A 12740-nucleotide genomic window follows, 5' to 3' on the forward strand; every position below is an offset into this window, starting at 1 on the left:
CTATAGCCCAGATTGTATGTTCCCCTGTCAAACTTGTACAAAAAGGAGGCTGGAGTTTGGAAGGTGTAAGTATATTGGAAAGGAATATAAGAAATTTAAGGAATAAGAAATATAAGAAATAAGAAATTTCTTCCCAGTATCTAGAGGAAATTACTATTTTCAATTAATAAGACATCATCATCTCATATCCTGCTTGTAAATAGATGACTGCTTCTTTCAAAACTGGAATTACTGGTCATGTATTTAGGCTGAAAAGCATGATTATGTGAACCATATCACATGCTGATGACCTGCTGGAAGACAGCCTCAGCTGTTGCCTAACTGGCTGTGCCCTTCCACGCTGCGTTGCCTCCAGACTAAGCTGCTGCCTCTCACAACCAGTTTAGCCTGATCACCACTGTCCTCTCTGAGCCATCAATCCTGATGCTTTGTGCTGTCAGTTGCACTGCTGACCACATAGGCAGCTTCTTTCATATTGACCTGGCTGCTCCATGGTTGGCTCTTCCCTCTCCCCAAGAGTTATGTGTGTTCATTCTAAAATATATGGAAAATACAGAGAAGTAAATAAAAAGCAAAAATTAGAAATCACTGGCATTCTGGTTTACTCAGAGATAATCACTGTGTTTTGAGATGTTCCCTTCCTATCTTTATTCTTGTCCATATATAGACGTATATATATAATGTTGTTCAGATTTGAATTCCTTTTGATTGTTAATGAATTTATTTCTTGGGCCTTTCTAGGTCTTCATTTTGTAAGTTACCTATGCATTTTATCTTTTGCCTATGTTTCTAATGAGATATCAATTTTCCTATTAATTTTTATATATTAAGGATATAATCTTTTGCCTATCATTGTTCCATATGACCTCTCAAAACTAAGTAGAAGAATTTGGAAGGGAAGAATAGCTTATTAAAATCCTTTTTAGCTTACCTATGTGTTTGGCTAAACTGAGCATTCAACAAAAGGACCGGATAAATAAGAAAGTGAAAGGAGGTGGTGGCTTCAGCAGCTCATCCCATACCTGTTCTCTCACTCCAGTACAAAGCAAGATATTCTCAAGGGCTGCACCTTTGAGAATTTGAGAATTTTCCCTCAGGAAGAACATGACTTGCAATAAATGTAATATTGATGCTTCCTCTTACATCACAAAATTGCTGCTGTTAGACACTAATTTTTAATTTCTTGTTCCAAGGAATGTCATAAGTAGTTGTTTGAATCTCAAACTATTGACTGTTTTTTTCAGTGAAACCTTCTCCTTTGTCTTAACTGGTGAAGATGGGAGCCGGTGGTTTGGTTACTGTAAGAAGCTCTTGGTAAGTCCCAGACCTGTGTTCCAGGCAGCTTTGGTCAAGAAACAATAGAGTCAGACTAGGAACTTCAGAAGCATAATTTCTAGATGAGTCTGGGGGCTACTCAATGATCTGTATATTACAAAGAAGCTATGTTAGCTTTAAACAGTAAGAGCAGGGTGGAGGTTAGCCACAGAGTGTTTTGGAATAGAAAGGGTATGGATTTATTTTATTTGTCTGTAATAGATAATGAAAGCACTGACATTGTAACTGAAGTCAGTCTGCTTATGTTTGAGGAATGGAGTACAATGAGCTAGTCGAGGGAGCTCTGAGTTACTTTCTTCTTGCTTAGATGCCTTCATTAAGCTGGAATGAATCATACCATCTTTTTTTTTTTTAGCATTTTTCCATCTTTCAATGTTCACTGAGAATGAGACCTTTGGTTCCTACTCTATACTAAGGAGTATTAAGAGGTATAAATAGTCCAAATTAGTAAAGACTTGTGCTACTTAATTTTTGCTTTGTTGTTATTGTTGTTGTTTAGCCAGAAGGCAAAGGAAAGCGACTCCCTGAGGTATACTGCATGGTCAGTCGCCTAGGCTGCTTCAACCTTTTTTCAAAGGTGAGTGGAGAATGGGTGCTATGAAAGATGGTGTCCTTTCTGAGCTCTTAGTACATCTTTGTTTCTGATGGCTTCACTAGGCAATGTTAAGTGGCATAGACTTTTAACATTCTACTTTAGAAAGGGTTTTCCTTTAGTAGATTCGAACTACAGGTTTGAAGGCTTAAACTTAGATCTCTAAACCACATGATGTTGCCCTGTAATCCTCACTTGGGTTTGCTAAACCTTGCTGCTTAAAGCGGAACTTTGCCTGAAGTTTATCTTGTCTCATGTCTCTCCCAGGCACCAAACTGCAGGATATTATTGTGTTACTTTCTTTGCCCCTTCCTTGGTGATATAAAAAGGGGCTCCCTTCTAAAATTAAATTGATTTATTTTTGTAACTTTTCTTAGAGATTTAAAGATACCTCCAAGAGAAATGAGGCCTTTAATGAACTTTTATTAAAGGTGGCAGAAGCTTATCTGTCTTAAAATCTGGTGATCGTATTATTTTTAAGTTTGTGCAGTTCCTTTAATAGGATTTCTGTTTTTCAGTTCCTTTAATAGGATTCTTTTATGTTTTTGAACTGAGTCCTCAATTAAAAAAAAAAAAAGACATGTTTTGTGTATGTAGATTCTAGACGAAGTAGAGAAAAGAAGAGAAATGTCTCCAGCTTTGGTTTACCCCTTCATGCGAAGTGTCATGGAAGCTCCTTTCCCAGCTCCTGGACGCACCATCACAGTGAAGAGCTACCTCCCTGGGGCTGGAGATGGGGTAAGTTAGTTAATTTTGAGGAGACTCGCTAGCTGCCAAAACGCAGTCCTTATGCTAGTAGACCTTACGTGATAGAAACCTTTCTCCTTTTCATAAATTACGCAGAGTGTGTTTCAGTCGCAGAAGCCCTAGAGAAACATCCAGTTCATCTGTGAGATTGTTGATCCTAGACCCCAAGAACCAGAGGTTTCTCTACTATTCGTAGATTGAACCACTCATAAGTTGACCTGCAAGAGGTCAGTTTCAATATGACAAATGTTGTCCGGTGGGATAAAAGATTTCACCAGAAATTTATGGCATGAAACTATTAAGTATTAAGTCTTGAGATCAGTGTAGGCTGCTTCACAAACTGCAGCAGCCCCTCTCTCTTGAATTTAATCTGTAAAAGAGTGACAGGGTCCATTAGTATTGTCATTAGGGATCTTTTCCCACCTCAGCTCCCCTGATTGAAGTGTTTGCATTTCAGTCCATTGAACTGTGCCGACCACTGGACTCACGGCTGGAACATGTTGATTTTGAGTGTCTCTTTAAGTGCCTGAGCGTGTGCCATCTCATTCGAGTCTGTGCCTCTCTCCTTTTGGAGCGGAGGGTAATCTTTGTCGCTAACAGCCTAAGGTGAGAAATAAGTAAGATATGTCACATCAGACTGGGGTTTTACTTGTTCTTAGTGTTTTAGAATTTGGCCATATTAAAAAAAAAACAAAAAACATTTAGGTAGGATCTCAATTACTTAATACTGTAGTGACATGGATAATGCAAAAGCTATTTTGCGTTTAGCTATACCAGTTTATTTTGAGGGTTGCAATTAATTTACCTTCAAAATGTGTTTTGTTGAAACTTGTTAAAAATTGGTCTTGCTTCTCTGAGTATACACTAGTTTTTAGCAATATAAATTGTGGGAAACAACTGAATTGAGATTAAAGATTTTCAGAAAATTAAGTTAAAAATTTAAATAGAATGTTAATGAGTAATCACAGAATTGTTAATCTGCGATCACTGGCATCAGTTTGTAATGCTGTAATGTCATATCTGACGTGCCCACCATATGTTGCTGTTTATGTGATATCAGTTTGCTTTCTCCTCTGGCTAGCACCCTGTCAAAATGTGGTCATGCAGTGGTTGCCACACTGTATCCATTCACCTGGCAGCATACCTACATCCCGGTCCTGCCAGCATCTATGATTGACATTGTGTGCTCACCTACTCCATTCCTTATTGGAATCCTGTCTTGCTCCTTACCACAGCTCCAGGACCTACCCATTGAAGAGGTAATATGGGAGAATTAGTACCTGTGAAAAAGATCGCAGCACTGGCAAATGAAAACAAGTGATTTTTAACAGTGACGGATATGTCATTAATTAATGATAATATGTACTTATTATTGTTATGCTATCATATTTTTGTATCTGCTTATTAAAATGAGAAAAATACTATAGTACACGTGAATCTGAAGTTATATCTTATTTATAGCATTGAACCATGGGCTAATTCTTGTGTTATTCTGAAGAATAGGTCTTTTTTTTTTTTAATCATGCACAAAAACTACTCTGGGTTAATTTTTAAATTCTTTCAAATATAACACACATATAGATAAGTGCCCCAAACAAAATGTATAGCTCAGTTAATTATCACAAAGTGAATGCTAATGGTAACCAACACTGGAATAGAATAGAGACATTACAGCCATGGAAACAAAGTCCTCATCATGCCTTCTTTTTCTTGTTTTAAAATTTTTTAAAAATTATTCTTATTTATTGTTTGGCCACACTGTGTGTCATGTGGGGTCTTAGTTCCCTGACCAGGGATCAAACCTCTGCCCCTACATTGGGAGCTTGGCATCTTGACCGCTGGACTGCCAGGGAAGTCCCCCTCATGCTTTCCTCTAATCACTGTTCTCTTCCCCACTCCTTGCAAAAGGTAACTATTATCTTGAATTTTGATGCTCATTTTCTTGTTTTTTATAACTTAACATCCTGGGCATGTATCCCTAGACAATATAGTTCAGTTTTGCCTGGTTTTAAGCCTGATATAAATGGATTCATACAGCAATATTTTTCTTTTCTTTTTTTTTCTTAGTCTGGCTTCTTTCAAGCAACATTATATCTTTAAGATTCACCCATGTTGATGAGTTTAACAGTAGTTTGATCATTCTGATTGTGTATAGTAATCCATTGTGTGAATGTAGTGCAATTTTCTCATCCATTCTACAGTTGATGGACATTTGAGTTGTTTCCAGTTTGGAGTTATTATTAATAATGCTGCTATAAATATTCTTGTTCATGACCCTTGGTACATATGTGCATGCAGTTTTATGGGCAAATATTTGGAAATGGAATTGCTGGGTCATAGAGAAAACATATCTTCAACTTTAGTAAGTATAGTCAAGCTTTTCCAAAGTAGTTGTGCCAAGTTAAACTTCCTCCAGCAGTGTATGAGAGTTCCTCTTGCTCCATATCCTTGTCAGCCCTTGCTGTGATCAGTTCATATAATTTAGCTTATCAGATAGTTGTATTTTATTTTGGTTTTATTGGCATTCCTTGATTATGGTTGAGGGTGAGCATCTTTCTATATGTTTATTAGCCATTTGAATGTCATCTTTTGTAAAATCCATAGGCTATCCTTCTGCTGAATTGATTACTTTCATTGATTTGTAAGAGGCCTTTTCATACTCTGAATATGAACTCCTTTGTGGTTTGGCTTTTCATTCTCCAGAAAGATTTTTTTTTAATATGGAAATGCTCTTAATTTTAATGTGGCCAGAACTGTCAATCTTTTTTTTTTTTTTTAATGGTTAGTGTTTTTTTGTGTGTGTGTGTGAACTGCTTAAGTTTTTCTTAATATTAGCTTCATGGAAATAGCCTCCTCTGTTAGTTCCTGGAAGCTTTATTATTATGCCTTTAATTTTTGGCTCTTAAGCCTGGGGATTGATTTTTTATTTTATTTTTTTGTATACAATAGGAGGTAGGGAGAATTCCCTGGCAGTCTAGTGATTAGGACTCAGCACTTTCACTGCTGAGGACGTCAGTTCAGTCCCTGGTTGGGAACTAAGATCTCACAAGCTGTGCGATATGACCAAAAAAGAAAGAAAGGAGGTAGGGATCATTTCATTTTTTTAAATATGGATAGCCTACTATCCGAGTACCACTTACTGAAAAAACTCTTCTTTATTACACTGATGGGTTAACCTCCCCCCTCCAATTTTATTGAGAAATGATTTACATATAACATTGTGTTAGTTTAAATGTACAACATAATGATATGATTTTAGAAAAGGCAGAGGAACCAGAGATCAAACTGCCAACATCTGCTGGATCATGGAAAAAGCAAGAGATTTCCAGAAAAACATCTATTTCTGCTTTATTGACTATGACAAAGCCTTTGACTGTGTGGATCACAATAAACTGTGGAAAATTCTGAAAGAGATGGGAATACCAGATCACCTGACCTGCCTCTTGAGAAATCTATATGCAGGTCAGGAAGCAACAGTTAGAACTGGACATTGAACAACAGACTGGTTCCAAATAGGAAAAGGAGTACGTCAAGGCTGTATATTGTCACCCTGCTTATTTAACTTACATGCAGAGTACATCATGAGAAACGCTGGACTGGAAGAAACACAATCTGGAATCAAGATTGGCGGGAGAAATATCAATAACCTCAGATATGCAGATGACACCACCCTTATGGCAGAAAGTGAAGAGGAACTAAAAAGCCTCTTGATGAAAGTAAAAGTGGAGAGTGCAAAAGTTGGCTTAAAGCTCAACGTTCAGAAAATGAAGATCATGGCATCAGGTCCCATCACTTCATGGGAAATAGATGGGGAAACAGTGGAAACAGTGTCAGAGTTTATTTCTTGGGGCTCCAAAATCACTGCAGATGGTGACTGCAGCCATGAAATTAAAAGACGCTTACTCCTTGGAAGGAAAGTTATGTCCAACCTAGATAGCATATTCAAAAGCAGAGACATTACTTTGCCAACAAAGGTCCATCTAGTCAAGGCTATGGTTTTTCCTGTGGTCATGTATGAATGTGAGAGTTGGACTGTGAAGAAGGCTGAGAGCCAAAGAATTGATGCCTTTGAACTGTGGTGTTGGAGAAGACTCTTGAGAGTCCCTTGGACTGCAAGGAGATCCAACCAGTCCATCCTAAAGGAGACCAGTCATGGGTGTTCATTGGAAGGACTGATGCTGAGGCTGAAACTCCAGTACTTTGGCCACCTCATGCAAAGAGTTGACTCATTGGAAAAGCCTCTGATGCTGGGAGGGATTGGGGGGGCAGGAGAAGAAGGGGACGACAGAGGATGAGATGGCTGGATGGCATCACTGACTCGATGGATGTGAGTCTGAGTGAACTAAGGGAGTTGGTGATGGACAGAGAGGCCTGGCGTGCTGCAATTCATGGGGTCGCAAAGAGTCAGACATGACTGAGCGACTGAACTGAACTGAACTGAACTGAATGATACGATATGATATGATATATGCCTATATTTGAGGGCTTCCTTGGTGACACTGGTGGTAAAGAATCCACCTACCAATGCATTAGGCATAAGAGACATGGGTTTGATCCCTGGGTCATGATGATGCCTTGGAGGAGGAAATGGCAACCCGCTCCAGTATTCTTGCCTGGAGAATCCCATGTACAGAGGAGCTTGGCAGGCTACAGTCCATAGGGTCACAAATAGTCAGACATGACTGAAAGGACTTCATACACACACACACATGCATATATTTCAAAATGATTACCACAGTAAGTTTAGTTAATATCCATCACTTAACACAGAAAAAATTTTTTCTTGTGATGACAACTTTTAAGATGGACTCTTAGCAAGTTTCAAATATACAATATAGTATTGTTAACTGTAGTCACATGCTGTACATTACATATCCAGCACTTACTTACCTTATAACTGGAAATTCATGCCTTTTGATTCCCTATACCCATTTTATCTATCTCCCAACCCATCTCTGGCAACCACCAATCTATTCTCTGTATCTATGAATTCGGTTGTTTTAGATTCCACATATAAGTGAGATTATACGGTATTTGTTTTTCTCTGCTTGACTTATTTCACTTAGCATCCACATTGTTACTATGGCCAGATTTCCTTCTTTTTATAGCTGAATAATATTCCATTGTATATATGTGCCACCTCTTTATCTAGTCATCTGTATGGACAGTTAGGTTGTTTCATTGTTATGGCTGTTGTAAATAATGCTGCAGTGAACATGGGGGTGCAGCTATTCTTCAAAATAGTGATTTTGTTTCCTTTGGATACATGCCCAGAAGTGGCATTGCTAAATTATGTGCTGGTTCTATTTTTAATTTTTTGAGGAACCTCCTTACTGTTTCCAGAGTGGCAAAACCAATTTACATTTCCATAAAGAGTACACAATAGTTTCCTTTTCTCTACATTCTTGCCAGTATCTGTTATCTCTTGTCTTTTGTCAATAATCATTCTAACAGGTGATAATATCACATTGTTGTTTTTTGGTCTGCATTTCTTTGATGTAGAGTACCTTTTCATATGTTTATTAGTCATCTGCATGCCTTCTTTGGAATAATGTCTGTTCAATTCCTCTGCCTGTTTTTTGTTTTTTTTTTTCCTCTACCTGTTTTTAAATTGGATTCTTTGGGGTTTCTTTTTTTCCTGTTGAGTTGTATGAGTTCTTTATTTGAATATTAACCCCTTAACCAGTATATGAATTTCAGGTATTTTTCTCCCATTCTGTAGGTTTTCTTTTTATTTTACTGATGGTTTCCTTTGCTGTTCAGAAGCTTTTTAGTTTGATGTAGTCCCACCTGCTTATTTTTGCTTTTGTTACCTTTGCTTTTGGTGTCAAATCCAAAAAATCATTGCTAAGACCAATGTAAAGATGCTACCCCTCTATGTTTTCTAGGAGTTTCATGATTTCAGGTCTTATGTTTAAGTCGTTAATTCATTTTGAGTTGATTTTGTGTATGGTGTAAGATAGGGATCCAATTTTATTTTTTGGCATGCAGCTAATTTTCCTATAACCATTTGTTGAAGAGATTGTCCTTTCCCTGTTGTATGTTCTTGGCTCCATTGTCATAAGCTAGTGGGCTATTTGTGAGGTTTATTTTTGAACCCTGTATTCTGTTCCATTAAGCTATGTGTCTGTTTTATACTAGTACTACACTGTTTTGATTACTATAGCTTTGTAATAGTTTGAAATGAGAACGTATGATGGCCTCTACCTTTATTCTTCTTTCGTAAGATTGCTTTGGCTATTTGGAATCTTGTGTGGTTCCACAGAAATTTTAGAATTGTTCTATTTCTGTGAAAATTGCTACTGGAATTTTGATGGGGATTGCACTGACTCTAGATTGCTTTGGGTAGTACAAACTTTTTAACAATATTGGTTCTTCCACTCCATGAGCACAGAATATCTTTCCATTTATTTGTGTATTGTTCAGTTCCTCTTACCAGTATCTTATAGTTTTCAGCATAGATATCTTTTACCTCCTTATTTAAATTTATTCCTAGGTATTTTATTCTTTTTGATATAGTTGAAGATGAAGTTGTTTTCTTAATTTATTTTTCAGATACTTTATTGTTAGCGTATAGAAACATTTCTAATTTTGGTATTAACCTATTTTTTACTTTGTTACTATGGAAATTTTAAACATATGTAAAAACGAAAAAAGAGTAAAATTAATTACCCTCTTTAAATACTTATAAAGTTTAGACTAACTGTACTACCTCTCTCCCATAATATTTTGAAGTATATCCTTATGTTATTTCATAATTCTAAATATTACAATATGAATATCTAAGCCTAAGATCATTTTAACATAATCACAATACCATTATCACACCTAAAAAATTAATAACAGGTTTTAATATCAGAAAAATTCAATATTCAGATCTCTAATTATTTCATAAATTTTTCGTAGCTTGAATTAGGTCCCAGATAAAGTCTGTGCACTGTATTTGGTTGGTGTGGTTTTTTAGTCTCTTTTAATCTCTAGGTGTGCCACCATCATTTTTTTTAACTTGAAATATTTTTTACTAGTGTTGATGAGTTAGATTTTAAATGGGCTAAAACTTTAATGCATAACAATATCCAATCACTTTATATACTGGAAACTCTTATAATATTTAAGTCAGTTATATTTCAATTAAAAACAAAACCAAAAAACCCTTTAAGTTTAAAACTATTCCCATTGCATGAAAGAATCAAAGCATTCTTCCTGATCTAACAACGCCTAATGTATTTCTCTCTGAATGTCTCTGGTTTAACTTGTCTGGCTCCTTTATTCCATAGGTGCTGATAGTTGATCTCTGCACAGACAAGTTTTTACAGGAGGTGGGTGACAAAGGAGATGATTACATAATGTTTGGGGATAATTGGCCAGAAAATATGTGAAAGTACTTAGAGAAGGTGACTCAGGCAAGACCTATAGTTCCTACACACACACTTGACTTGACACTGTGGCCAATCATACAAGATTGACCTGAAAAATTTGTCTTGGGTTCATAGCTGTCTGTCTCAATTTAAGGAAGGAGGAAACAGATTAAATGTCATTCTCAAAAGAGGTAACCCTCCCTTCAAGTCTTATGGGTTGATATATAGGCCTCTAATTTAATTAAATTTAACAAGCATTCAACACCAATTATTTCTAGATGTTCTGCTAGTCGGTCAGAAACTAAAGATGAGTAAGACACTCAGCTTGATCCCTTAGGCCTTACAGTTTAAAGGGGGAGAAGGAGCAGATATAGCCATAAAGTTTTAGAAATGATATATATTTGAAATTTTCACAAGATACAGTAGGGGCAAAAAGAAATGGTCACTTATTCTGGATAGTGAAGAGGAGAATTAGAAAAGCCTTAGAGCAACCCTCTGTATGTAACCTGTATATAGGTTTGTGAGCACTGAACATAGGGTGAAAAGAATGTTTCTTTTTTCATAATCAATCAGCTCATCACATTTGAAGCACCATTTATTTGGGAATGATCTTTGTAATATATCATATGACTTGGAGATGAGAACTATTTGGTTTGGAAACTTCCAAAGAGTCTTATAAGACATATTATTTATGTTTCTTAAATTTAACTAAGATGTTCCCTGGTGGCTCAGATGGTAAAGAATCTGCCTGCAGTGCAGGAGACCAGGGTTCAATCCCTGGGTTGGAAAGATCCTCTGGAGAAGGGAATGGCTACCTACTACAGTACTCTTGACTGGAGAATCCCATGGACAAAGGAGCCTAGCAGGCTACAGCCCGCAGGGTCATAAAGAGTCGGACACGACTGAGCGACTAACACTTCCACACCAGAAACATCATGGATTCTGTTCAACGTAGGGAAGGAAGCTTCAGACAGACTCCTTTTAGCCGAAATACATACAAAGCCACCTGTGGAACCTGGGGGACTTTAATAGGGCCCTAAGTTTGAGACTTTCTCTCTCGAAGCTCATGAAAATCTCAATTTTCTTCTTAAGGTATCTGATGAGGATGAAATTCTACCACCTAAACTACAAGCTGCCCTGATACAGATTTTGGAAGAACGAAATGAAATATTGGCTCAGGAGCAGAATTTTTCACAAGGTATGAGACAAGTGGCTGAGGATTTAAGGTCAAGACAGTAAAAACCAAATGCCCAGCATCCTGCCAAAGCATATATAAAAGTAGTATGAGATTGCCTGTGCCTTCATAAACTGATAGTCAGCTTCCTTGCTCACCCTCGATGTGCCAAGTCCCCTTCTTTTTCAGGACTTTGGCATTTGCTCAGTTCCATGTATGGAATGCTATTCCCCTAGGCACATGGCTCCTGCTCTTTGTTCTTGTAGGTCCATGCTCAAATGTCACTTTCTTAGTGAGGCTTTTCCTGACTGTCCTGTTTACAATTGTCCCCATTCCCTTAGCACTTCCTGTCCTCCTTCCTGACCTAATTTTTCTCCATGGCCTTCATCACCATCTGATGTGCTAGAGTGTAAGTTCTATGAGAACAGTGACTGTCTGTTTGTTTTCTGTTTCCAATACTTTGAACAGCATTCATTAAATAGGTACTCAGTAAGTATTTGTTAAATGAAAAGATGAATAATATTTATTGGGTGGCTTACTGTATGCCAAGCATTGTTTTAAGCACTTAGCATACATCTTATTTGATCCTTGTAATATCTGTATGAAGCAGGTATTATTATTTAATCCCCATTTTACAGATGAGAACTCAAAGGCTGTTTACTGATGGGGACCATTAGAGAAGGAGCAAGTTTAGAGGAGTAACTAAAAGTTCAGTTTTGAATATTAAGTTTGAGATACCTGAACGTGAAAGTCACTCAGTTGTGTCCAACTCTTTGCAACCCCATGGGCTATGCAGTCCATGGAATTTCCCAGGCCAGAATACTGGAGTGGGTAGCCTTTCCCTTCTCCAGGGGATCTTCCCAACCCAGGGACCGAACCCAGGTCTCCTGTGTTTCAGTCGGATTCTTTACCAGCTGAGCCACAAGGGAAACCCAAGAATACTGGAGTGGATGGCCTATCTGTTCTTCAGCGGATCATCCTGACCCAGGAATTGAACAAAGCAAACTGGGGTATCCTGCATTGCAGGCGGATTCTTTACCAACTGAGCTATCAGGGAAGCCCATAATTTCAGAGAGATTTATATCATTCTCTTAACAGCTTCATCTTCCCAACTCAGGGATCAAACCCAGGTCTCCCGCATTGTGGGCAGATTCTTTACCAGCTGAGCCATAAGGGAAGCCCAAGAATACTGGAGTGGGTAGCCTATCCCTTCTCCAGTGGATCTTCCCAACCCAGGAATCAAACCGGGGTCTCCTGCATTGCAGGTGGATTCTTTACCAACTAAGCTATCAGGGAAGCCCCTTGGGCTACCTATTGGATACCTATCTAATATCTGGCAGACATTCACCTGGAGATATCAAGTAGGCATTTATATACAAGAATTTGAAATTCAGAGGAAAGATTTAGGCTAGAGACATACATTGCTATTTTAAAGCTGAGGAACCAGATGAGATAACCCAATAGAGTGAGTATAAGTAGAAAATTTAAACAATTTAAGGATTGAGCCCTGGTTGGGAATGATGTGCTTGAATTT

At 37.6% G+C, this 12740-nt stretch overlaps 1 protein-coding gene across 3 annotated transcripts in view; it reads left to right on the forward strand.

Moving 5' to 3' along the window:
* Nucleotides 1–12740, forward strand: part of DENND2C (DENN domain containing 2C) — a 94556-nt gene that overhangs the window by 73359 nt on the left and 8457 nt on the right. For all 3 annotated transcript variants that reach the window (XM_055584655.1, XM_055584653.1, XM_055584654.1), the window contains exons 10-16: nucleotides 1245–1314; nucleotides 1835–1912; nucleotides 2525–2665; nucleotides 3132–3280; nucleotides 3756–3933; nucleotides 9952–9993; nucleotides 11125–11230. In XM_055584655.1, the coding sequence (XP_055440630.1) occupies nucleotides 1245–1314; nucleotides 1835–1912; nucleotides 2525–2665; nucleotides 3132–3280; nucleotides 3756–3933; nucleotides 9952–9993; nucleotides 11125–11230 (764 nt within the window). The remainder of the gene's footprint in view (nucleotides 1–1244; nucleotides 1315–1834; nucleotides 1913–2524; nucleotides 2666–3131; nucleotides 3281–3755; nucleotides 3934–9951; nucleotides 9994–11124; nucleotides 11231–12740) is intronic.

This window comes from Bubalus kerabau, chromosome 6, assembly GCF_029407905.1.
Source record: "Bubalus kerabau isolate K-KA32 ecotype Philippines breed swamp buffalo chromosome 6, PCC_UOA_SB_1v2, whole genome shotgun sequence".
In the NCBI taxonomy this organism is placed as follows: domain Eukaryota; kingdom Metazoa; phylum Chordata; class Mammalia; order Artiodactyla; family Bovidae; genus Bubalus; species Bubalus kerabau.